The 24,512-nt window shown below is 37.9% G+C and overlaps 1 protein-coding gene across 2 annotated transcripts in view; it reads left to right on the top strand.

Moving 5' to 3' along the window:
• The window catches only part of LOC124223036 (neural cell adhesion molecule 2), a 90,864-nt gene that overhangs the window by 53,807 nt on the left and 12,545 nt on the right, over positions 1-24,512 (top strand). For both annotated transcript variants that reach the window (XM_046634646.2, XM_046634645.2), the window contains exons 3-9: positions 2,094-2,302; positions 3,703-4,020; positions 8,904-9,052; positions 9,477-9,752; positions 10,958-11,117; positions 14,903-15,237; positions 15,544-15,910. In XM_046634646.2, coding sequence (XP_046490602.1) covers positions 2,094-2,302; positions 3,703-4,020; positions 8,904-9,052; positions 9,477-9,752; positions 10,958-11,117; positions 14,903-15,237; positions 15,544-15,910 — 1,814 coding nt within the window. The remainder of the gene's footprint in view (positions 1-2,093; positions 2,303-3,702; positions 4,021-8,903; positions 9,053-9,476; positions 9,753-10,957; positions 11,118-14,902; positions 15,238-15,543; positions 15,911-24,512) is intronic.

Raw genomic sequence — 24,512 nt, 5'->3', positions numbered from 1 at the left:
GAAATGGGAGAAAGAAAGAGACGGATTTACGGTGCGCGGATCCCTCGGAGATTTGATTCGCCGGTTCCCCGGTAAAGAGGGAAGGAAGAAAAAGGGGGGCCAAGGGACAAAAGCGAAAAAAAAATAAAAACGGAAAAAATGGAGCGCCTCAGAGGAAAGGAAAAAAATTATGGTCCACCGAATTTCCCTTTCCACTCTCTCTCTCTCTCTTTCTCTTCCTCTTTTTTCTCTCCTCCTCTTCTTGCTCATCCACCCCCAACTCCTTAAATACGAATGGTAGCTCGTACAAACTCGCGGCTACAGGCACTGAAGAACCGAGAGGGTGAAACCATCCCCCGTTTCTCTTGCTCTTCTTCCCCTTCAGCTCTCGTAAAATATGTTCCAATTTTATTTCTCACGTTATACCTATTTCGACCGCTCGCAAAATCGTCTTTCTTTTCTTCTTTTCTGCAGTGTTATTACTCTTCTGCTTTTTCTTATTTTATATTTATTTATTTTTTTTTCTTCCAGTCTCTCTCTTTCTCTTCGGATCTCGATCTTATCCCCATCATCCTCCACCCGTCTCTGCTCTCAAAAATCCCCGTTTTACGATCATAAAGATACATCGGGAAAAATCGAGATTACACGCGAGTAAGGTACAACGAGTTTATTTACTTTTTATTCCGTAGAATTTTGGCTGGAAAGATTCTTAATTTCCCATCTTTGAAAGATATTTACTCTGAAGCGATGTAATAACCATTCGAAGAAGAAATGAAGGAAAAAATAGAATCAGGAGGCTTAAACTTTTTTTTATAAACATCAATTAAATAGCGTAAAAAATTAATTTTGCCTGTCGTCGCGAATTCCCTTCTTTTTTTTTTCTATTTTTCTATGTATAAGAATTTTTTTCGTCACTGAAATATGTTTTAACCAGTGATTAATAAATTTTTTCACGAATAACGAACCAGCGTATTAATTCGATTAAATTTATATATTTCAAACGCTTGTGTTACGCATCAAAAAGGAATCGTTTCAATTTAAATTTCAATTGGCTTGACAATTTAGTTACTGCTTTGAACCCTTGTTTCTGTACGAACGATACGTACGAGCCGAATAAAACCTCTATTCAAAAGAGAAACGAAAAAAGGGAAGATAGAGAGAGAAAAAAAAGAAATTCGCGAACTCTCGCCTCTCTTTCTCTCTCTCCTTTTCTGTTTATACATCGACCTCGTTATTCCCGCTCCGTGAGTGAGTGAGCGAGTGAGTGAGTGATCTCAGTCAGTCACAGGGCAGGCAGAAGAGAGATTCGCAGAAACTCAGTTCTCTCCTCTCCTCTCCTCTTCTCTCGTCGCCTCGCCGCGCAGTTGCCGAACGTAATTTAACTTTTAGTCGGTGTCGAGAGGCCAGAGTTCACTCCTGGATGCCTAATATGCAATCACGTACGGGGATTACTCCCCAGGTGACTACGACCCCCTTCTTCTTTCCATCCCGGTGCTCGAATTAAACCGAGCAAAAATCATCCCACCTCAAGGATTGCCCAAAATTTATACCGTAAATCGTCTCAGCGCTGCGAGAACTCAATTTTCGTCTCCTTTCGTTACACTGTAAATTATTACTCAGTTTTACAAAATGTTAATTTGCAGATATTTATTATAATTCAGCACAGCCTCTTTGCGATGTAATTGTGTCAAGATCTCAATTTAACCCTATAATTTGACCAGTTCTTATAAAACGAAAAAGAGTGAGAGAAAAAAAAGAAAAAGAAAAAAAACACTTCTCTTACAGGAATTGTGAAAATTTTAATTCAAAATTCAACAAAATTTGTTCCCGAAAGATTTGACGAAATTGTAAAAACGTGGAATTGTAAAAGTTGCGGTTTTTAGTTTTCATTCAGCGTGTACTTTTTTTAATGATATGAAAACGAAGAAAAAAAAAAAATCGCCACAATCTGCACAAATTTGAAAAATTTCATTTCCGGGATTCGTCCAGTTCTGAAATCGAGTTTCAAGAATCCTGTAAAACTTGTTGATATTTCTGACGCTTCTTTCACCTATTTTTAAGGTCACCTTAATTTGCGATATCAATTTGTGTGATTGCGAATTTTGTTTTTTTAGCTTCGATGTGCGGGATCGCCAGTTTTATTCCCCATCGTTGTGGTCTTCGCCGACCGCTTTGGGACCCAGGGCCTTTTTTGTCACCGCTTCTAATCCGGCCCACCTCAGCATCGACAGGCTCGAGGTTAAAGACGAAGGAATCTACCGGTGCAGAGTCGACTTCAAAAATTCACCGACCAGAAACCAGAAAATGAATTTAACCGTGATTGGTGAGCGCATTTTTTATTTCCATACCAACAAATATGGCGATAGAAAAGTTTGAAATTTTAAAAAGCAAAAGATTTCTTGAAAATTATTAATTATCCTATCGATAATTAGAGATTATAAACAATTCAGTTGAAATTAGTTGAATTGTTTGAGCAATTAATTTTCGATTGTCTTTGACAAAAAAATATTCGACCGGTTTATAGAGGGTTTTTTTTTTCTGCCAACTTTATTTTCATCCTCTCGTGTTTGTTTTTCAACTAAAAAATTTTGTGGACAGTTTCTAATTAATTACGACGATGAGAAAAATACGAAAGTAAGATTTCTGATAGTAATTTAATCTTTTACTTAAACCATTTAACATCGAATCGGTGTCCAAACACAGATTAAATGTTTTCGTTATAGTCATCAACTAATGGTATCGCTTCAATCGAATAAAATGCATTACTAATTAAAGCCTATCGAGGCTCGAATGATCAATGGAAATGAATTGATTACACTCCGAACAACCGAACAACGCAGTTCATTTCAATCTAGCAAAGTGTACAACGAATTCGAATCACGTAAATGGTATTGCTCTGCAGAGAACTAATTCCATAGGTTTGATAGGTTCTGACCCCTTTTTCCGCGTAAACGTTTCGCAAAGAAATCAAGCTAATGAAATAATTATCATACGAGGAATTCATTTTTGTTTCTGGTAAAAATTGTCCAAGTAATTTAAGCTCACGGTACACTCGGAAATAATTTCTTTTGTCACGGTTACTAGAAAATTCCAGTTAGATGGTTATCTTAGGCGTAACAGAAATGTTTCGTAACATTGTTGAGATTGTAGAAAAATGTGATACGAGTAACTGGATTGATTATACTTCTATATTGTCTAGTTACTGCGGTATTCAATTTTTCTACTGTTGCATCGTCATTAAAATTATTGTAACAATTGAAAGAAACTGGTATCCGAGTGACAAAGTCGAGAAGGATTGTAACAAGTACTGGAATTTTCAAAACTGAACTTTATTTTTTATCCAAAATTGTATTTTTCGATTTTGATATAAAAAAAAAAAGTTGCATCCTAATTTTGGATAATAAAGAACATTTATAACAGCTTCTAACAAAAGGGCGATTGGTTTTAATTTTCTACCGATCGATGCGAGTTTTCTGATATTTTATACCGCCCCAAATTAATTTTTCATTCGAAAACTTATAAACTCTCCGGCAGGGAAAGAATTTTCTTGACGAGACGATTTACTTTTCGAAAATTTGTCGCGCAAATTGGAAAAGCTCGTAATCCAATTAAAAAAAAAAAAAACAAAGTAGAAAAATTTTTCAATATCCGAGCTCGTCTTATCATTTTTATGAATGAAGAAATTCTTCTTTACCGCACGTGATTTATTTCGGTGATCAACAGTCGCGCCGGAGAGGCCAATCATACTCGATGGAACAACGAGGGATATATCGAGGATCGAGGAGCCGTACAACGAGGGCGACGACGTGAACCTCATCTGCGAAACGAGGGGCGGCAAACCCCCGCCAAGGCTGACTTGGTTCCTCGAAAACACGGTGATAGATGAGTCTTACCACTACAAAACCGACACCGGGGTTACCGTCAACCACTTGTCATACCCCAAAGTTGGCAGGCAGCACCTCAAGGCGCGGCTCATTTGCCAGGCGAGCAACACAAACCTCGTTCAGCCCCAGTCGAAGCTTCTGATACTCAACGTCAACCGTAAGTAGCCTAAATATATTAAACGATAAATCATGGACGACGGCTAAGTGAAACGATAATGCTGCGAAGAGAATGTAATTTACAATAATCGTTACGGTTTCAACCTTGTTCTTCTCTTTCGTTTGTTTTTTTTTTTACATTTTCGCAACTTTGCGACATTTTTTCGACCTTGCATTGTGAGTTTCGCTCTGTGTTTGAATTTCGTTTCTCTGTTTTCTTTTGAAACAATAGTCGTACTTCTACAGTAAGGAATAATGATGTTACAAAAACAAAAACACAAACAAAAAACACGGATATAATGCTGAGAGGAGAATTAAATTTATAAAAAAACTGTTGGAAAATTTTTACCCTGTGACTTTTGCTCATTCCTTCAAAGAGTTGTGAAATGTTTCCGCTTTGGAAATGCGATTTTCTTGGGAGTTCGAGTTTCCAATCGTTTCTAGTCCCTTGAGAACATTTATTTTCCTACGATGAGTTATTTTTCACACAGATTTGCAAATATTGTATAGAAATTCGGTAATTGAACGAATAAACGAATTTAGGACGAATTTACGTAATTGGTGAACGAATGAAATATTGAACAGTTTTAGAAACGGTTGCATTAACGAACGAAGCGAATGATTGAATTAAGGCTGAGTTAAACGTACGATTTTATTCAATATCGACGTTTGGAAAGAAGTTAATAAGAAGGAAGCCTTAGACAAGAAAGAAAAGAAGTCGAATGAGAAAATTTTATTGAGAAAAGATCTTTCAGTTCATTTTTATGAGCATAATTAAGTTTTTCGTTCCTCCGTTTCGCGAACGAAACTGCGGCAAAGAAATTGGGGGACAGATAACAAATTATATTCTTTCTTCATCTTATATTTTTTTGTTTTTTTTTTATGCCACGGGATATCGTTAGGATTCCTTTGAAAAAAAATCCTTACGTACCTTCATACCAATATTTAGTAGGTGTATAAATACATACTTATTATTCCTTTTTTTATATTCTTAATACATAAATACATACAAAATTGAACACACACGTATAAGCGCAGATAAATTTATTCGGTGAATTGAATTTCTTCTAGTTTGAAGTGCAGTTAATTTAAACTTGAGCTTTCTACAAAGCTTAAAGGTCTTCACGCTCCAAAGAAGTTTTTAGAGTTCAACGAAGATTCGTTGTTCTTATATTATACACATTTGGTTTGCATTTCACCTTGCGAGTGATTGAGAGGAAAGTACGGAATATCACTAGAGAGAAAAAAAAAAAAAATAACAAGAACATCAAAATGGAAAAAGGAAAAGCAACACTCGGTATTAACATCTTTTCTCAAGCGTTTTATGCCAATTTAGAGTGAACGATATCGCGGAAGCCTTTTGCTGTTGGCTACTTTTAACAGCTCTGTGAAAATTCGAACGAAATATGCCAACCTTGGCCCGATGAAAAATTAATCAACAGTTAATTAACCAAAAGCCGTACAAAAAAGCCAGCGAAACTGAATGGAAAAGGAGCTTTATTATATAACATCACGAAACTTGTAATATTTCAAGGGCTTTGCTGAGCATCGAAATTTTACGTCATTTTTAAATTTAGGAAATTTAGAATAATAACTTGAAAAGATTTTAAAAAGCTTCGCACGATAACGTTGAATATTTATTGCGTTGTAAGTTACGAAAATTTTACAAGATTTTAAACGAATTTACACGATATGTTTATAAAATTATTATATATTCTGTGAAATTGCAAGAAAAGAAAAGAATTCCTTGGATTTCTAATGATTTTAAATAGTTGCGAGAAAATCGATAATGATTATACAAAATTGCAAAAATTCTCAGTTGATCTCAGAATAACTTTTATACAAATTTTTATACAGAATTTACACGATTTCGAGTATTTCTGGTAAACTGCAACATATTTTCAAACATTTTATGTGATTTTTAATCGATGCACAGAATTTTGAGAAGTTTCGAAATATTTGCCGACCGTTTTACACCAAGTTTCAAGGCTTGTTAGCCTCCCGTTATTCCAGAATGTAATTACGACTTTCTTCTCCTCCACTCCGTGCCTCTGTAATTAGTTACGTGGTTAATTAGAATCACGTGTAATACCTACCCGTATTTCGTAAGTGGTGAGTTAATTTTTAGCTTTTAGTTTCTTTTCTTTTCACATCCTTCTATTCCCTTCTATTTTTTGTGGGAATAATGGATGACAAAATTTATCAAATTTTTTTAAGGCGATGTAAAGATATTCAGGTTTCCGTTAGTTAATTACACAATAACGAAAGATAAGTAAAAAATGTGACGGAAGCGGAAGGAAAAAGAAGCAAAACCCAAGACACGCCGTGACTGACTCCGTTTTTCATTTCCTTTACACCTTTTCTCACATTTTTCAAGCATTCCACGCCTACTCGAGTTTCATTGAACCCTGACCAATATCTCGAGTCTCGATTCATCCTCTTTTACGTCGTTGTATTCTCTACTCGGAAGAAAGAACGTATGGATTATATATTTCGCAATCTTTTACTTTGATTTACATAACTTTTGACAAAATTTTATTTTGTCGAGTTCGATTTATTTTCAATGAAATTTCAGAAACGGAACTTTATTTCCAACCGTTTCTGTGTAAGTCGAAGCGTGTTTTAATTAACTTGTATTATTTAACAATCAAGTTCTAATTCGGAATAAAAAATTTTAAATGAGAAGAGAAAAATAATGATATTTTCAGACTGATTTATAGCCTGAATATTATTTTCACAAAAAAAAAATAATAATAATAATAATAATAATAATAATAACAAGAAGATTAAAATTTCTGAATCGTTCGAAAAACTACAAGAAAAAAAGATTCACCTATTAAACTTTCGGAAATAACAGTTTCAGATCATCGTTATGATCTGACGAAGAATTCCCAGAGTAAGTTTATTCAACGAAAAATTCATAGAAAAAAAACAATTCGCCGGTTGATATACGATTACAAAACGACTCGAAAAACTTGTTTCCATACGTAACGGTGGTCAGGGTTAAGCGTTCTGTTTGAGTTGTATCCACCCTCGAAAAAACATTGCCTCGGAAATGAAAAACAAGAGTAGAAGAAAAAAAAAAATATAACGTTCCACGTATGTCGTTGCACGTGCCTATAAATAATTTATTTCAATGTTTGAAAGTGGAGTTACATTTTTTCCGAGTATACTCGTACAAGGTTCGAAAAAGAAATATTCCAGCAGGTCTGCTAAAATTTTCGGGTTGATTTAATAATTTTTTAACGTATTACTAAGTGAAAAAAAAACCCAGAAAATTAAAAATTAAACGTTGATACGACAATTGAAATGTTAAAATCACAAAATTGTTTGTCATATTCACTAACCGACATTTAACAAATAACACAACAAACAAAGTGGACCTGCTGTGACGTTATGTTTAGTTCAATTTTTCCAGCTGTGTACAGCGAGATTTTTTTCACCCATTTTTCAGCGGTAGTTGCATGCTTTGAAAAAAAAGAGAGAAAAAAAAACACACGTACACACACATACGGGGATTTTCGTGTCAAGTCGACCAATAAAAAATCCTTACCAGTTTTCATTCGCTTCACGAATTTTTGTACGATTTTGCGGGTCTCAAAAAATCACTACTGAATTTACTTCAGATTTTTCCCTCCATCCGTTAATTATTTATCATTATTCAAACCCATCTAAAAATTACTCTTTTTTAAAAATCTCAAATATCTTATTTTTCATCTCTTATTCTGCCACACGAATTTTTCTCCTACATTTTTTTTTTTTTTTTTTTGGTTTTTGCACTTTCTTTTTGAACACCATATTCCAACGTATCGAAAATTCTCAAAAAATTAACAAAAAATCCGTGTTCAATTTTGGATATTATCACTTGTAGACTTTTGTAGACTTAAAACGTCTATATCACGCTACATATATATCATAAAATCTACAAGCCACCCCTGAATAATACGCACCCGTAATGTTCTTACTCGTGTTTGCATTAGTCTTATCGTCGATTCGAATAGTTCGTTCGGCTTCCCTCTTTCTCGTTTTTTACCCCGGCTTGCACACTTGTATATTATGTATGTGTAACGTTACCTTTACACCTCCGCGTTTTCTCGAGCATCCACGTTTCGCCCCGTTTGATCCGGAGTGCCGTGGAAAGGGGGTGAAAGGGAAAAGTAAAAAGAGGGAAGGGTGGGGACTGAAACACGGAATTCGAACGCATGCCTTTCGTCCAGACACGCGATCCACGCGATCCACTGATCCGTCTTGCGGGACCCCAAGAGGCGTTGCTGATATCTGCCACTCGGAATCTACGACTAAGAGCACAGAATAAAACCCCCCTCCCCCTCGGCCCTCTCTCACCCCTTTTTTCAACACCCTGTGCACGTAAAGGTGAGCTTGCCCAATCGTGCGTGACGAAAATTTAAAATAAAAATAAAATTTTAACGTTGTACGATGTGTTTTGTTTTTTTTTCTTTTTTTTTTTTATTTTTTTTTGTGTAAGAAAATAACCCGACGAATGTAAATGTGAAAAAAAATTTTTTAAAATTATTGGTGATTTTGTGCTTTTATATTTTCAATAATCAATATGATTTATAAGCACAGAAGTAGGTAACGTGCAGTAAGGCTTCAAATTCTAAAAAAATTAGAAACAACAAAAAAAAAAAAAAAAACGAAGGGAAAGAAGAAATTGATTTATAAATTGAAATTTTGAGTTACATTTTTGTACGTATATGTGCACTAGTCCAATTTCTGCTTGAATAAAAGTCTAATCGTATGTATGGTTCAATGGATAAATGCTCGAATAAGATAGTTATAAATTGCGACAAGAGTCGAATGAAAAGTATTTTGTCTTTTGTATCAATTTCTTATTTTTTCCTTTTCTTTGCTAACCTGTTTCAGTCAAACCATTGGTGGTTCAGATACTGACTAAGGAGCCGCGCTTATCGGCGGACAAGAAGTACGACGTCGAGTGCAGAAGCACTGGATCCAGACCGATGGCTGTGATCACGTGGTGGATCGCAAACAGGCAGATAAAGAAGGCGAAAAATGTGAGTGAAAAGAAGATAAGATCGAAGATCTTCTTCTTTGAAATATATGTGAAAGAAAAATTTTGAAAATTGGATTCATGTGTTTTTGGTAGCGGTAAAAATCAAACCCATTGTCCAAAAAATCTAAAACTGATTAAAAAATGGTGAGCGTCAGACGTAAGTCAGTTTGAGGTGGAATACTTCGATGTATATATGAAAAAATTTGAGTATCTGACACATTACTTCGAGTAGCTTAGCAGCAGAATTTCGACAACAATCGTAGAAATTTTTATCCGCTGCAGCGCTGGTGGGAATACTCGAATTAATTTGACGTCGACTCGACGCTGCGATCACTTTTTCTTCACCCTTGTTCGTTGTTAAAAAAAATTGACTCGTATATTTGAACCCGCTACCCGGACGACTGATTCCTTTTCCTTCTGCTCAGTATTCGACGGAGAATAACCAGAGTCTGAGCATACTGAGTTTCGTTCCGACGATCGACGACGACGGTAAATACCTGACATGTCGAGCGGAGAATCCGGTGATACCGGATAGCGTGAAAGAGGACAAATGGCGCCTCGATGTTCAGTATCAGCCCGTAGTAACTCTGCGCATGGGATCAACTCTGAATCCTGACGACATCAAGGAGGGTGCCGACGTCTACTTCGAGTGCAAGGTCAGGGCGAATCCGAAGGAGTACAAGCTCGCCTGGTTCAAGGACGTGAGTATCAATCATCGAGCTTATTAAGACTTGATCAAGCGCCAAGTCCCGAACTGAGGAATAATTTACGTGCGTTCGAATCACTTCACGGATTTCCTAGATTTTCAGCTAAATCGTACAAGTTTTAGGTACTTCAAGCTACTCGATCTTTACTTTTAGGGAATTTTGAATGACCAATATTTTGTGATGAGATGAAAATTTGAAATAAATCAACCACAATAAAGACGATGGCAAAGTTAAACTTTGATAATAATAATTCTCAAAAGTTGTCAAAAGTTTAACGAATTTTTCGGGAATGTGTTTTTTTTTTTCATGTGAAATGAATTCGTTAATGTTTACGAATACACATGAATTTTTAAAGAATTTTCTCATTAATTGAAATTTGAGAAATGTTTTTTACATTTCACATGACAAAAGAAAATTTGTTAAACAATGTTTTATTTAAACAATTTTCTGACAACGTTTGGGCATTATTATTATTCAAATTCAATTTTCTTATCGCCTTTATTCTGGTTGACTTGTTCCTGATTTTAATCTTATCATAAAGTATTCAATATTGTCGACCAGACTGATTTTTAGTATCTTCATATCAATGTTCAGGTTTAGTCCGATAATGAAGTGCAGTCGTCGAGTGACTTGAGATAAATGAACATAATTTGAAGTAATTTTGAGTGACCTGATTTTCGGGGAAATTTAAATAACTTCAAAACTTGAAACCGTTCGAACTGACTTCCCTCACAACTTCGCGAATTTAGGTTGATTTGTGTAACCAAGTTCAGGAATCAAGTGAGTAAAGGTATTTCCACTTGATTTAAACTAACTTCAAGTGACTTCACAGGAACTCCAGTAAATTGGAAGTAAAATCAAATGAATTACCGTCACTCACACCGACTTAACCCATACTTCCGGATGAATTTTAAATGTCTCGAAGATTTGAAATCACTCGAATTGACTTTACTGACAACTTAGACTAGCTTACCGTGACGAATAAAATCAAGTTACATACAATCATCAGATGAGTCAAGATAATTCCAATTCGTATAAATTAACTTTAAACGTATTCGAACGACTTTCGGTGCTTTGGTCAGTGAACGTTTAAAACCCTCGTAGAATTTAATTGCAAAATGAAATACCGCGTGAGCGGATAATTGGCCTGGTCCTTTTTCCTTCAATTTATTCATCGCAATTTGTTCTGTTCTCGGCAGGGTAAGGAGCTGAAGAATAACGCGACGGCCGGCGTAGTTCTTAGCGACTACTCTCTGGTGCTTCAAGGGCTTACACGGAGTTCCGCAGGCGAGTACACCTGCCTGGCAGCGAACAGCGAGGGAAAGACTGCGAGCAACTCTGTACCTCTTCAGATAATGTGTGAGTAAATAAAAAATGATGTGCCTGTAACACGTCGCCTACGCCCGGCTATCTCTCTTCGTTGCGATTCAGGCTTCGCGAAAAAGCTCCGGGCGAAAAGTGTTCCCTCTAGGTTTTACTTTTTATCTTGTCCCTCGTGTCACTCATCCTCTGCTCGACCCGGAAAAACGCGAAGGTGGCGAACCACGTGACGAGTAGCGACAGAAGCTGCTTACTCGGTATATTCACACTCGTATCGAGAAAATGAAGGAGAGGAAAAGCGGAGAGGAATTTTTTGGTTACAATTTTTTGGTGAAAGGTTACACTGGTTACAGACGGCGTTGAATGGCTGAAACGTGACTTAAAATCACTCCAACTGACGCGAAATGGTTCTTAAGAAAACCAACAATTTTTGAAACGACTCAAAAGTCGCTAAAAAGCACCTTTCAAATGTCAAAAGCGTGACTCGACGTATCTGAAATTCACTTTAGACGTGTACTGAATATGTTTGTAACTGGTTGTGATAAATAACTCATCATTTGTCAAAGGACTTTAAACATTGTTGGCGAATCACTCAAAATGACTGATAAATATGTGAATTTTTCTTCTGACGATACATCACAAATTATTCAAACTCGTTTGCAATGTCAAAGATAAGGTTTCGAATTTCTCGATTCATATTTTTTCTCGGGACTCGAGAATTGTCGACCAGGAATTACCGGGAATTCTCAAATTTTCGATAAACTTCTAAAACTTATGAAAAAAAAATCACAAATCTGTTAATAAAGTGCAAAATAAATTTAACCTTGTTAATATTCATCAACAGTTATTATTTATTCGGTCGTGATACAGTATCTACAGTCGCGTACAATCAAGACGCGATTTCTCGATTTCTCGACACTTTTTTCTCGTCTCATGTAAGGCAAGATTTCCCAAGAATTCTCGTTTCGAAAAGTCTCGACCTGAAACCCTAGTCAAAAAGCGTCTCGAAATAAAGACATCGTCTCTGGAGTTTAGACAACTGTGACTTTGCGCGTGAAAAAAACGCGATCGAAATTGGAAAATATCGTCTCACCGTCTCGCGACGGATTTTGGTAGGTGACGCAATTCGAGAGGCTTGTGGCTTCGGGTTGTTCCACCTGGGAACGCACGGCGTTACACAGCGCGTCGCTTAGGATGCGGCTGTTCCGCAATGTGCCCGTCGCTCCGCTCCGCGTATATCTGCATCTTGTAAATAACCTAAGAGGGAGGGAGGAAGGACCCTGGAGGATACATATTCAGCGTATGTAAAGCGCAGACTGAATATTCATGCCCGAGGACGCAGAGCTTGCAGGTGAGGGTGGTGGGTCAGCTCACCTCGAATAAGACAACCCTGCCTACATTGTACCTGGAAATGCAGGTGGAAACTGACGCCGTGCAGGGTTTATCCGTCAAATCGGCAGCGCGTGCCATCCATTGCCCCTCATTTTTCACCAACGACTGGAAAACGCCGTGCGGAAAGTAGGGAACGATTGCACGGGTCTGCAATGAAATGACTTTGTAAATTTTTTTATACTATTTCTTACAGATTTTCACTCGCTGAAATCGGGAAAAGTACTCAAAAAGTTCCATCGGGTCAAGTTTTTTTCCTCAAGTGTAATAAAATGGGGGTTTTATCACTATCGATAGGCTTTTTTTATGCAAACGTCTTGTATTTTGTAAGAATACTGTACGTGATGGAGGGAAATGGAAATCGCTTTTGGATTCAGAACAATCGAAAATGAAAGATTTGCCAAAAACGACCCGTTTAGATGAAAATTTTTTTTTTTTTTCACTGCTGACCTGTGTTGTCATTTGCTGGATTCTAGTTAGCAGTAGTTCGAAAAAAGGGAAAAGGTTGAAGCTCCGAACCATAGACATTTAAATTGACTCACAATTCGTTGAGTCCAATCGTTTCCATGGGTCGAAACGCAGAATTGTCCGTCGTGTTTTCGCGATTCAATTTTCTTGTTTCACACCCTAATAAGAGGAGTCCAGAATATTGACCATTGGATAATTTAAGCTACACAGTGTCCGAAGACTCTTTAAGCCGTTGAGACTTGGTACAGTATCAAGTCCAGACTCTGGCCATTTTAAATTTCGACTCATGGCCAGAGAAATTCACCGGTGATTTCTGATATTCTGTTTCCACTGATTTTTTAAGAGCATTGATTTGAGCACTAATTTGTACGCGCTTACTAAACTGCGAATATGAAACTCCGAGATCGAATGACATGTTGTTGAATGATTGAACGAACAAACGAATGGATGAACGGAGGCTACTCTACGGTTATTCAATACGTAATCATCGACGCGTACCTACGGCCACTAGCGTTGGTTCAAATCCCAGCATTAACCTGCGATGATGCGTAAGCAGCAAAAGCCTCCGAATTACCCACGTAATTCGTTATTTTCCACCGCCTCTCTGCATGACAGTACAGCAAATCATGAGCCAAGCTTTGCCGTATACCGGCTGGCCAAAGCTACTGCAATTCCTCTACCAATGTTGCTTTCCAGTAATGAATTACAGCGTTACCGAACCATTTGCTTTCAGTTTGTAGTTACACGTTGTACCTTGAATCAGTGTGCATGGTTATCATCCAGAGGTACGAGCCCAAAACTGTTTGTTAGTCGATCTGCAGCTTGTTAATTACAATATCCCATTAGATTCTGGAAGCGGTTCTGGCAGTCGAATTTCACCGTTTGATCATCATTATTCATTCGCTTTCTGGACCGGGTTTCATCTCCATTTTCCAGCTATATTTGATGCACAGTGCGTTTCGTTTTCTCGATTGCATTAGAACGACCGGATCTATTTCGATCAGAGTTTTGATGGGCTGTTTTGAACTTTGGGAATATTGAAAACTTTACCAATCGTGCATGTCTGGGTGAAAAAAAAAACCATCGCGTTCTAGCTACCGTGCCACTCGGTTATTCATTTTGCATTTTTATTGTCGGTTCGATTTCCCCACGAGGTTGTTGACGCTTTGTACAGATCCAAAAAAACCTCGTCGTCGTCGTCGTCGTCGTTCTGGGAGACTCGAATTCTTCGCCGACGTTGCCGTCGACGTACAGCCGTCGAGTAAACGAGACATAGAAATGCCTCGGGAGACCGACCATAATCGCATCTCAGTTTCCTTGAAAGAAAGAGAAAATATATTCATACCTTTTCCTCTGAGTCTTGCTCCCTTCTTTTCTCTCTCCTCTTTCCGCTTTTTCCCCCTTTGTGTTTATTGTTCTTTCTCTTATTTATACTGTTATGGGCTACGCCTGAGGTCCACGAGCTGGTTCAAGTCTTGAAAAGGGGGAGACGCTCCTGCTCCCTGAACACTGCAAAGACTTTTCTCCGACACACCGCATCGGTCGAGTGTAGAATTTGAATATCACCCAAGACACGAGAATTCTTTTTCCACATCCTTGGACTACCAGTTTCTCCTTTATCGTTCACCCCGCATCTCGCGTTCCACGGAACAATGTTCTAACGAAAGACAATTCACAATCCTCGGGTTAATCGCTCTTCGAGTCCAGGTGACGAGGTGAAACCATTTAGATCGTATCGAGTCCATTGCTGTCCGCAAAATCCCACGAGGATCATGGTCCCGGAACGATTTACACGTATCAAATCTAGTCTCGTAAAAGACTCTCCGAGATCCCGTAACGTCTTTGAATACTTGGAACTCAGGGTACAACACAAGGTCTCTTTGAAACCGATCCACTCCTCGATCCGGCTCGAAAAATCTCCTGAAAAAATTTTCAAACATTTTTTTTCTTATTTGGTCTGTTCTCAGTTGCCCCCGTATGCAAAGAAGGTAAAGCCGAAAACGTCGTGGGTGCTTTGAAGCAGGAGACAGTATCGCTGGTCTGCAACGTCGAGAGTCGACCGCCACCGTTGACCTTCCACTGGACTTTCAATAACTCTGGCGAACTCGTCGAGGTTGCTCAGCCCAAACACGTCAACGTCCAATCTCCGGGGACTCCATCGATAGCTGAGAGCCTCAGGGAGTATCAACGCTTTCACGGACCCCGTCTTAACTACACTCCGTCAACTGAACTCGACTATGGGATGCTCGCTTGCTGGGCTAGCAATCAGGTCGGAAAGCAGCGCACTCCCTGCCGGTTTCAGGTACGTCGAATATCAAGAGGCGACGATGTTTCATGAAAATGTGTAATGGTCATATTATTGTATAATTCTTTTTGAACTTTATTAAAAATTTTCTACAGTGATAATAGAGATATTGAAAAAAGAATGAAGTTTCATTGTGCACCGGGTTCTGGAAATATCATTTTTGTTATTCATCAATTGAAAGAATGGAAACCAAGGTTTCAGTTTCAGTCTGACGTCTTATTCACTTGGCCGATTTTTCCGAATCTTGTGTTTCTTTCAAATGATTTGCGACCTCCACGTGAGTGATTTTTCTGAATATTTCAGGTAATAGCAGCAGGGCGGCCGTATCCTTTGCACAATTGCACGGCCAACGAATTATCAGCGCATCTGGAGTTTGAGGATCTGGGACCAAAGTCGGGTTCCGGTCTGGCAGTTAAGTGTACCGAAGGTTACGACGGAGGTCTTCCCATCCAGGCGTACCAAATCGACGTTGTCGGGGAAGAAGACGACGCGTGGATAGTGAGGAACAAAACTGTGCCTGCTGGGCCCCACGGGCCCATTTTCGAGGTCGCGGGACTCACCGCTGGACGAAGCTACCGCATCTTTCTCTACGCGGTCAACGCCAAGGGCAGAAGCGAGGCCACCATTTTGGAACCCGTTACATTGAAGGGGGTCGCCATGTACACCACTGGTGAGTCATGTTTAATTTTATATGAAAAACATTCGTGGGAATCGGTGCATCTGTTGCGACGATCCGTAAGACCAAAAAATCCGGTTTTCGTCTCGATCTTGATAACAATGATGGTAAGTAAAATGCGTTGGATGTCCTATCGAAGCTTGGTCAGTCTTACTATTTTCTTAACCAGTTTAGGTGCTGAAATTTGGTAACGTTATCAAGTCGTTAGAAAACTATAAGATGGTAATCATACTTTCCTAGAACTTTGATTCATCTGGTTGTTAAGCGAAAGAAATATTCGGCATGTTTTTTTGGAGATCTTGGAAGTTGAATCAGACCAAGGATGAGAAGTTCTTATTCTTAACATAAACCGAGTACATTCTTAAAGTATCAAATCTCCATCTTCAATCGTTTTAAAGTTAATTGAGTCACGGAAAATGTAGTTTTATGTTTCTGAGAACATGAAAATGGTACTTTGAAGTAGTGGACATTTGTGGCCACGTGCGTTACACGTAAATGACCGCGTGATCAAAGTGTACTAAAGTGCTTTGCGAATAATTGAGTGCTGGGGAACTCACTTTAATACTCTCTGACTAATTTAGTGATTAAATAAACTCATAGCACAACCGAAAACAAGCAAGATATTCTACAAACCTGGCTAAAGGGACGAAACTGCCTTATTGCCTTAAGGATGTACTGGCTATACATTCTCAACGAAAATATACAATGCCTCAATGACAATATTGAATACTTTAAGATAAGATGAAAATCGGAAAAAATCCACCAGAATAAAGAAGACATGAAAATTAAATTTGAATAATAATAATGTTACAAAAATCATCAATAAATTTTTTAAACAAATAAAATAAAATCAAGAAATTCATTTCACATAACAAAAAAAGAAACGTTCCCTGAAAATTTGTTAAACAGTGTTTTATTTAAACAATTTGTTGATAACTTTTAAGCATCGTTATTACTCAAATTTAATTTTCTCATCGTCTTTATTGCAGGTTAATTTTTTTTCGATTCTTATCCGTTAACAAAGTATACAATATTATCAACGAGACTAGTTTTTGGTTGAGAATGTACAGCCAATACACATCCTTAAATCAAAATCAGCCCATGTACCAAATATCTTGCCGAAAAACTGTGCTGCCTTTACTTTTTCACCGATGTATAACGAAGGGCAAAAGAACCATCAGATATATTTCCGAGAAATCCCGAGTCTGAGGGCCAATCTCTAACTCACAATCAGCTCGAGGTGCCTCCACTAAATTTCAATATGGATGCAGTTCGACTGCGGGAATCGATATTTGCAGTCGGTTTGTTTTCGGAGTGGGTGGGCATCAGGCGGCAGCCATACCTGCTAGGGCTGCAGTGGCAGCAGCTCTCGTCGCTTGCGAAATCGAGGGTAAACTGAATTAACCCAGTGTTGACCCGACGACCGTATGTTACCAATGACTTTCCATTACACAGTTAGGGATGCGGGAGTCCATTACGTCGAATCCCTCCCTCCCTCCCTTCCTCCTTCTCCCTTGACCAGCCGTTCTAGCCGCGTATCCGGAACCGGATATCCTGACCAAGCTGCCGAACTTGATCCCTTGATTCGCTTCTTCGTTTTCCCAGTCACCGGCAAATTCGTATAAGACCACTGGACTCGGTAAACCCAGCTTTTCTCGATATGCCAGCTCTGATATTGTCACTTTGGATGAAAGAGGAAAAAGTAGAGGCAACGATTTGATTCTCAAGGCGAGGTCAATAATAATCACGCTGCTTGTATATTTTTGGAAATTTTAAACTTAAATAGACGGATTCGCTGCACAGTTGTAAGGATTCTAATGTTTTGGTCTTCTGACGCAAAGTAGTACATAGATGGGTAATACAAACTTTCTTCGGGTCGTTTGTTTCTTCTTTCACCGGACAGGCTTGAAGTTCTTCTGAGTGACTCGAAGTCTCGCACAGTCCTTGAAAGTATTTTCTCTGTGTTTTTGAAGAAATCACTAAAAATTTAGTGACGTGTATTAATCTAGTTACTTAACTTATACGTCAATTGTTTTTTTTTTTTTTTTCAACACGTTAAACGAATAATCTTGCGATCCCCAAAGCGCTACGAAGTCGAAACAAGTTTTTCGACGTTTGAAAAAGCTTTGTGCAAATATTATCCCTCGATCGTAGCAGCGGGTTACACGATAATTTAAAGCGAAGGGGTTAATTGATCGGCGATTTTGCTGCACAGAGATTCGGAGTCACGCCACGCGCGCGTTGATTACCAACCAATTCTAGGAACACGGTGTTCCTGTAACGACTCCGTGTGCACAGTTCCGACCCACACCCACATTCTGCACGGGGGAAACTTTTTGCTGATTGACAGTAATTTGTTTCGTTGATTGTGCCGTTAGTGGTGCAGCTGGTTTCTGCTGTTACTGCAGCTGGTGCGGTTCTGCCGAGTTGCAGACCCTTCGGTATCGACCAACAAACTCTGACTCAGCCCCCGTTTTCCTCTCTCCCTCTCCCTCTCCCCCTCTCCCCCTCTCTCTCTCTCTCGCGGTTAATCGACTAATTGCAATATTGACTCAGTCGAAACTATTTACCAGTCTGTGGCGCAAGAATGTGCATTCCTGTGCTTCGGGTGCTACTCAGGAAAAAAGGAAAACCTTTGAACTCCAGAGAATATAACCTCGCCGAAATGGGTTAATCAATTTTCGTGCGATCTGCACTTCTCGAGAACGAATCAACAGATTCTGATTTTTTTCATGTCGATCAAAACAGTCTTTCTTGACTCAGAGTTTATCAAATTTTGAGAGACATTGGTCAAGGCATTCCTGAGTTATTTGCACCAATGTGCATTTTTTTTTTTTTTTCCTCCTCTCGGCACCAACTTGAAAAAGTATCAACTTGTATTTAGCCCGTTGGTCAGGCTTCATCGAACTCAAAACTGCGTAAATTTTGATAAAAATCTGTCGAAACATTTCCGAGTTTTTCGCGAATATTGAAATCGTTCAAGCCAGTTGATTTTTCCTGCTTGTTTCAATTCGTTTTAGAGCTTCCCGAACGTCGAAGGCACAGACTCGCGAAACAGGTTTCCGAAAACAGCTGGAACGGAATCCTTAGATCGGGTTTCGTATTTCCCTCTGTAAATTGATTCAATTTCTTGGAAAGCAGAAGTCAATTTTGTGAGAATTGCATCCTAAAGCCATTCACACACGAGCCCGGGAATAGTTGCAATATCGTTGGAAGCGGATGCTTTGGACCGGCTTGCGTTACAGCCCCGACGGTGGGAACTTATCGAGCGGTATTGGATTTTATCGAATAAAACTGGGATTGTCTTAATCGCGAATAATTTTTTTCTCCCGTTTACGAAAGCAACGGTATTACATCGATATTTATAATTAACGATTAGAGAAATTTTCTTCTTCTTCCTCATTAAGAATCCATAAAACTTGGGCATTTATTTGAGACGAATAAATTTGATGGAAACAATGTTGCATGCGGTGTGTAATTACCATTATAATACTTTGGATGGGAAATTAATATTTAAGAGGGGATTGGTACCTTACACCTTGTACCGAGGTACCGAAGTATGGCGACTCGATGCTGTGCCCGTTTTAATTTGTCAACCAGGTGGTGTCGTCGAAGCAAAATGGTTGGCGCGAAACGAGTAGCAGGGGTGGAAAAGCGACGCGGCAAGTAATAATACGCGCCTTACGATTAATTATCGGGTGTCGTTTTGCGCCTGTCGCCCGTACACTGAACGTCAATTTTGCTTTTCCGCGTATTAATTAGCTTAACTACCTTCGCGAGCTGAAAGGGCGATGCTACCGAGCTTCGAAGGTGTGTGTGTGTGTATAATATACTTGTTCATCTATCAATTTATTGGTATTGGTGACGCCCTGGACGATATTGTTTGCTCAGACCATTGTGAAGAAAAAGTGAAAAGGGCAGGGAAGATATTCTATCCTCAATAAAAGTTTCGATTTTTTCTTATTCACGAGTCAAAAGGATTTATGCTCTTCTCTTTTATCCTCGTGAATCGCTTCTTCTTCTGACTGATTATCGATTCTTTACTCTTCTTTCATTTTATTTCGTTTTATTTTCTTTTCTTTGTCTTTCTCTTTTCGTTGTCTCGACGCGGCAAAGTTTCAGATCAATAATTTTCAGACAACTTCTTAGAAATGATGATGAGATTCGCACATAAGTATATAACACGCGATACACGTTGAGAATAAGTAGAGATGTACGTGTAAACTACAGGAGGTACGTATTTAAATTATCTGAAACTTTGATAAAGTTAATTAAATATCACTTGGACGAAAGTAATTTATCGGATATTAAAATTCCCGCTGTAGGTATATCTATATTTATAATGTACGTACAGGTGTGACAATTCAATTTTCGTTATTAAGATAAATGAATTTAATCCCAACACTGGTACGGATTAAAGAAGAAAAAGCAAAGGAAAAAAAATCCATGCTCCAAGAAAAGTAAACTTTTAAAGTTCTTTCAATTATTCAAACGTATAGACCATCTAACTATTATGAAATTTGACGACTCGGCGTATTTTCAAACAACCAAATCTCCCGTGATTTTTCGTGTAAACACAGGAAACGGAAGTGAAATAAACAAACACAAGGAGACAAGATGACATGTCCATTGTTTATTTATTTTCATAAATATTTCTACTTATCAGCTGTCGATATCTATCATTATTTATCTGCGTAACATTTACGCTGGGCATTGTTTGACAAACCGTCTACGCCTCTGAACCAAACGCAATTAAAACCGTGTGTATACATTATTTACCGCGTCACTGACGTGGAATATTTCTCAACGATATGTGCTTGTCAAATTTCATGAAAGGGGATCCAAATTCATTCGGGAATTCAATCATTTTTTACTCTATTTCCCCCGCCCCCGTAGTGTTACATTTAAAAGAAAAAATCTATCTTCATTTCTGGCGAGCGATGTTTCTCATAAAACTCAATTATATTCTATTCATTTATATCCAAAGTTGATTATAATCTTGTACGCATACAACGCTTAATCGATTCGGTTAATTAACAAATGACGCGTAATTGAATCTGATTAATCAATTTCATAGACGATGTAAGTTTTTCGTTCACGTAATTGAGGAACCGATCACTCAATGTTGTGAAATAAATCACGCACTTTAACCGTGCAAAATATTTAACAACGGTAATCTATCTTTGCAAATAATTGGCGCTGTCGTTTTTATTTTTGTTTCACCGTTTTTCCAGGGACTGAACTCTCTCATGCGGGTTACGAATGAACACCAATCAATACGAAACGAACACTTCATTTAAAAATTACTTCTCTTCTATTGTAATAAAACTTCCGTACATATGCAAATAAATAAGGCGAGCTTATTGTTTGCTGAAAAAAAAAAAAAAAAATTATCACAACCCCGATGAGTCACTCGTGGATCATGGAATATTCGTTACGGATCATACACATTTTCAGCTGTATCATATGTCGTTACCATTAGACCTGATCGATTCAAATCAGGGATCAAACTGTAATACCTGCCATTAGCCGTGCGATTTTTTTTTTCTTTTCCTTTTCATGTTACATTTTTTTTTTTCTCCTTTTTTCTCTTCTAACGAGGCGTATAAAATGATCGTTGAATTTTTATCGCAGAGGCGTTATACTTTATTCGTATCTATATTATAAAGCTAATTACCCACCGGGTTTCGCGGAACACGAATCGCACTACTCAGGTTAATTGGCAAGTTATTTTTCTATTAAGCAAACAAGTCCTACAGAGCGACAACAAAGGTTATTACTGATCTGATAATTTATTCGCAGCTAGTCGAACAGTGGGATATTGAAATTACAAATAAAGCTGATGAAGGAAAGTAATAAGCTTGGAGTAAAAAACGGTAATTGATTTAAATGAGAAACAGAATGACTGTGTGGAATGAAAACCAATTGGATAATTTTTTCTTCCCGAATGGGAGAAAAATTGAATTGCGTTTTATTTCATTAGAGTGTGCATGTGGAAAATTATTACGCGTGTAAGCAGAAAGCTACGTGTTCGTATATTAATATGATTTAATGCGTGCAATTAGCCTGCTGGCGAGTGGATAATACTTATAAAAGGGAGGGACGCAACGACGAGCCTAGTGACAAACGGGATATTAATAACAGTGATGTAGATTCTTGGAAAGCGCAATTCACAGCGAACTTTAATGTATCATTAAATAAGCGTTTTTAATTATCATTATTACACACATACACACGAGACGCAAATCAAGCGGGTGAAGAAAGCGCGATGCGTATCGACTAATGTTGTCTAGTTCCAACTGAGAACGCGTGCCGGCTAATTATTTATTACACTGGCAATTGTAGTCACAGACCATCTGGAAAGAGGGAAAAGAAAGAGAATAAAAGAGAAAATGAAAACGAAACGAATGAAACTGTAGAGCGAGGAAAAGGGAAGGAGTTATAAATTACAGATGAAAGCTGAACGAGTGAGGAGAAACAAAGACGTGAAAAAATTCAATACATCCAATTAGAGGAGGAATTAATTTTCTCATATCACATGTGTACATCAATATTATTATACGTGGGTGTTTATTCATTCTCGTATTGAACGGACAATTAGCGGAGAGCCTTTAATTCGTCGTTTTATATTTTATTTACACGATCAATGTCGATGTATGCACGAGCTAATGAAAGTATAAAAGTTTCGCTACTTAATTCAACCACGTCACATTTATTAAGTAATTATTCGCATCAGCTGACGAGTCTTGATGATAATATATTTGAACGAAAGCGAATACTGCGCAGTGGAATGTGAAAGAGAAGAATAAACAAAAAGCACGGACAGGCCGATGCTGTATCCCATAAAAAGCGGAAGCAGAAACAACAGCAGCAACAGCAAATACCGAGTGTCAAGCGAAAGTTTTTCTTTCTACGTTTTTTTAGCCTATTTTTTAACCATGTTTTCATTCCATTTCAAATATCGGAGCTTCAAGATTTCACCTGAAAACGCTGATCGAGACTGGCGATTCTGATTAAAATTTTTTACTGCGTTTTTTATTTTATATTCTGATCATTTCTTTCTCTCGAATGGTTTATTCGTTGTCTGATATGAATTGTTTACTGCATTTTTAAATTCGGAATTGTTATTTTACATATTTCAATGAACCGCAAATTGAATTTACAGAATTCTAAGATCACCATATCTCAGTGATTGAGTATTTTAATTAACACAAATTGAGCGGGCGTGAAATTTAATGAATCACGAAAATGCAATTTTCCATAAATTAAAAGGGTGAGCGTACGATCATTTAAACTATTTTTTTTTTTCTCCGTTGCAACGTAAAATTACTTCGTCTTTGTGACGAAAAACGTTTCCAATATAACCCGAAAATTTCTAAATTTCACATGCGTACGAAAACCAATGAAGAAAAGCAGCGCAATGTGAAGGTGAAAATATTCGAGATGAAAGGCAAAAAAATTGTTATAAATATCAACAACGACACAAAAAAAAAATTCTTAGACTTCAACGTGCCGAAGGTAGGCGGCACGGATTGGGGGGTGAAAAAAAGAGTTTCGTATTTCGGTACATGTATCGTAAATATACTTTACACAACTTATACATACATGTATATATACAGTATATAAATAAATATGCAGAACCGAGCGCGATACTTTGTGTCTCTGTTCTCGTTTGTTCGTTGCTGCCGAGATGTTTAAATGAAATTCCTTTCGAACAATACAACATCAAAGCACCTTGCGACGACACGGCTTATATTGTACATGTATAGTATATATTCGCATTATGTCACGCACCGAGAGGCGAAGGGTGGAAATATTGCAAAAACAAAAAAAGGGGGGATCAGCGGGGTGAAGGAATGAAATACGAAATGACAAAAAAAGAAAAGGAATGAAAAGTAAACAGATTAAACGAACGAAGAAACCGTGAAAAGAGAAACAATTCATTAATTGATTCATTCTTATTTCTTCTGCATTTTTTTTTTATTTTCGCTACTCTCATTTGCTCGAAGTCAACTCGAGTCACGGCCACACCATCGTCTTGATTTTTCCAGGCATTAGCACCCTGCTCTTTAACCGCGACTTCCTTCTCCTTTCGTGTAACGTTAGGCGCACGATAATAGCTCGTTACATTTTTATGCAACGCAAATAATGGCCAAGAGAGAGAAGAAGAATACATACATATTGTATATATATATATATATATGTATAGAAAGAGAGAGAGAGAGAGAGAGAAATATAAAGTGGGGTGAGAGTTTCGACTGGCTTTTAGGTCCGCGGAACTCTCGGCGTTTGCAAATTTATTCCCTTGAATTTGGGACGGGAATTGACTCGTAACTTTTGCACGCGCTACGTTGATGCTGTATTCCTCATTTTGATGGTTTATACGGTATACGTATACATGTATACATCCCTTTTCTTCCTGCGGTTGAAAAGGACACTTTCCGAGAGGCTGAAACACCCACCGGTGAAGCAAAAGCGGATGAAAAATAAAGAAATGAATCATTACATTACATAATCATTCACAAACGTTTCAAATGAGTGATTAAATTGGTAGATACGGAACTTAACAAGTCTCAATAATTCTTTTCGAAACACT

Source organism: Neodiprion pinetum, chromosome 7 (assembly GCF_021155775.2).
Source record: "Neodiprion pinetum isolate iyNeoPine1 chromosome 7, iyNeoPine1.2, whole genome shotgun sequence".
Lineage (NCBI taxonomy): Eukaryota > Metazoa > Arthropoda > Insecta > Hymenoptera > Diprionidae > Neodiprion > Neodiprion pinetum.
Note: the sequence above shows the minus strand (reverse complement) of the source record. Positions and strands in the feature narration are given on the sequence as shown.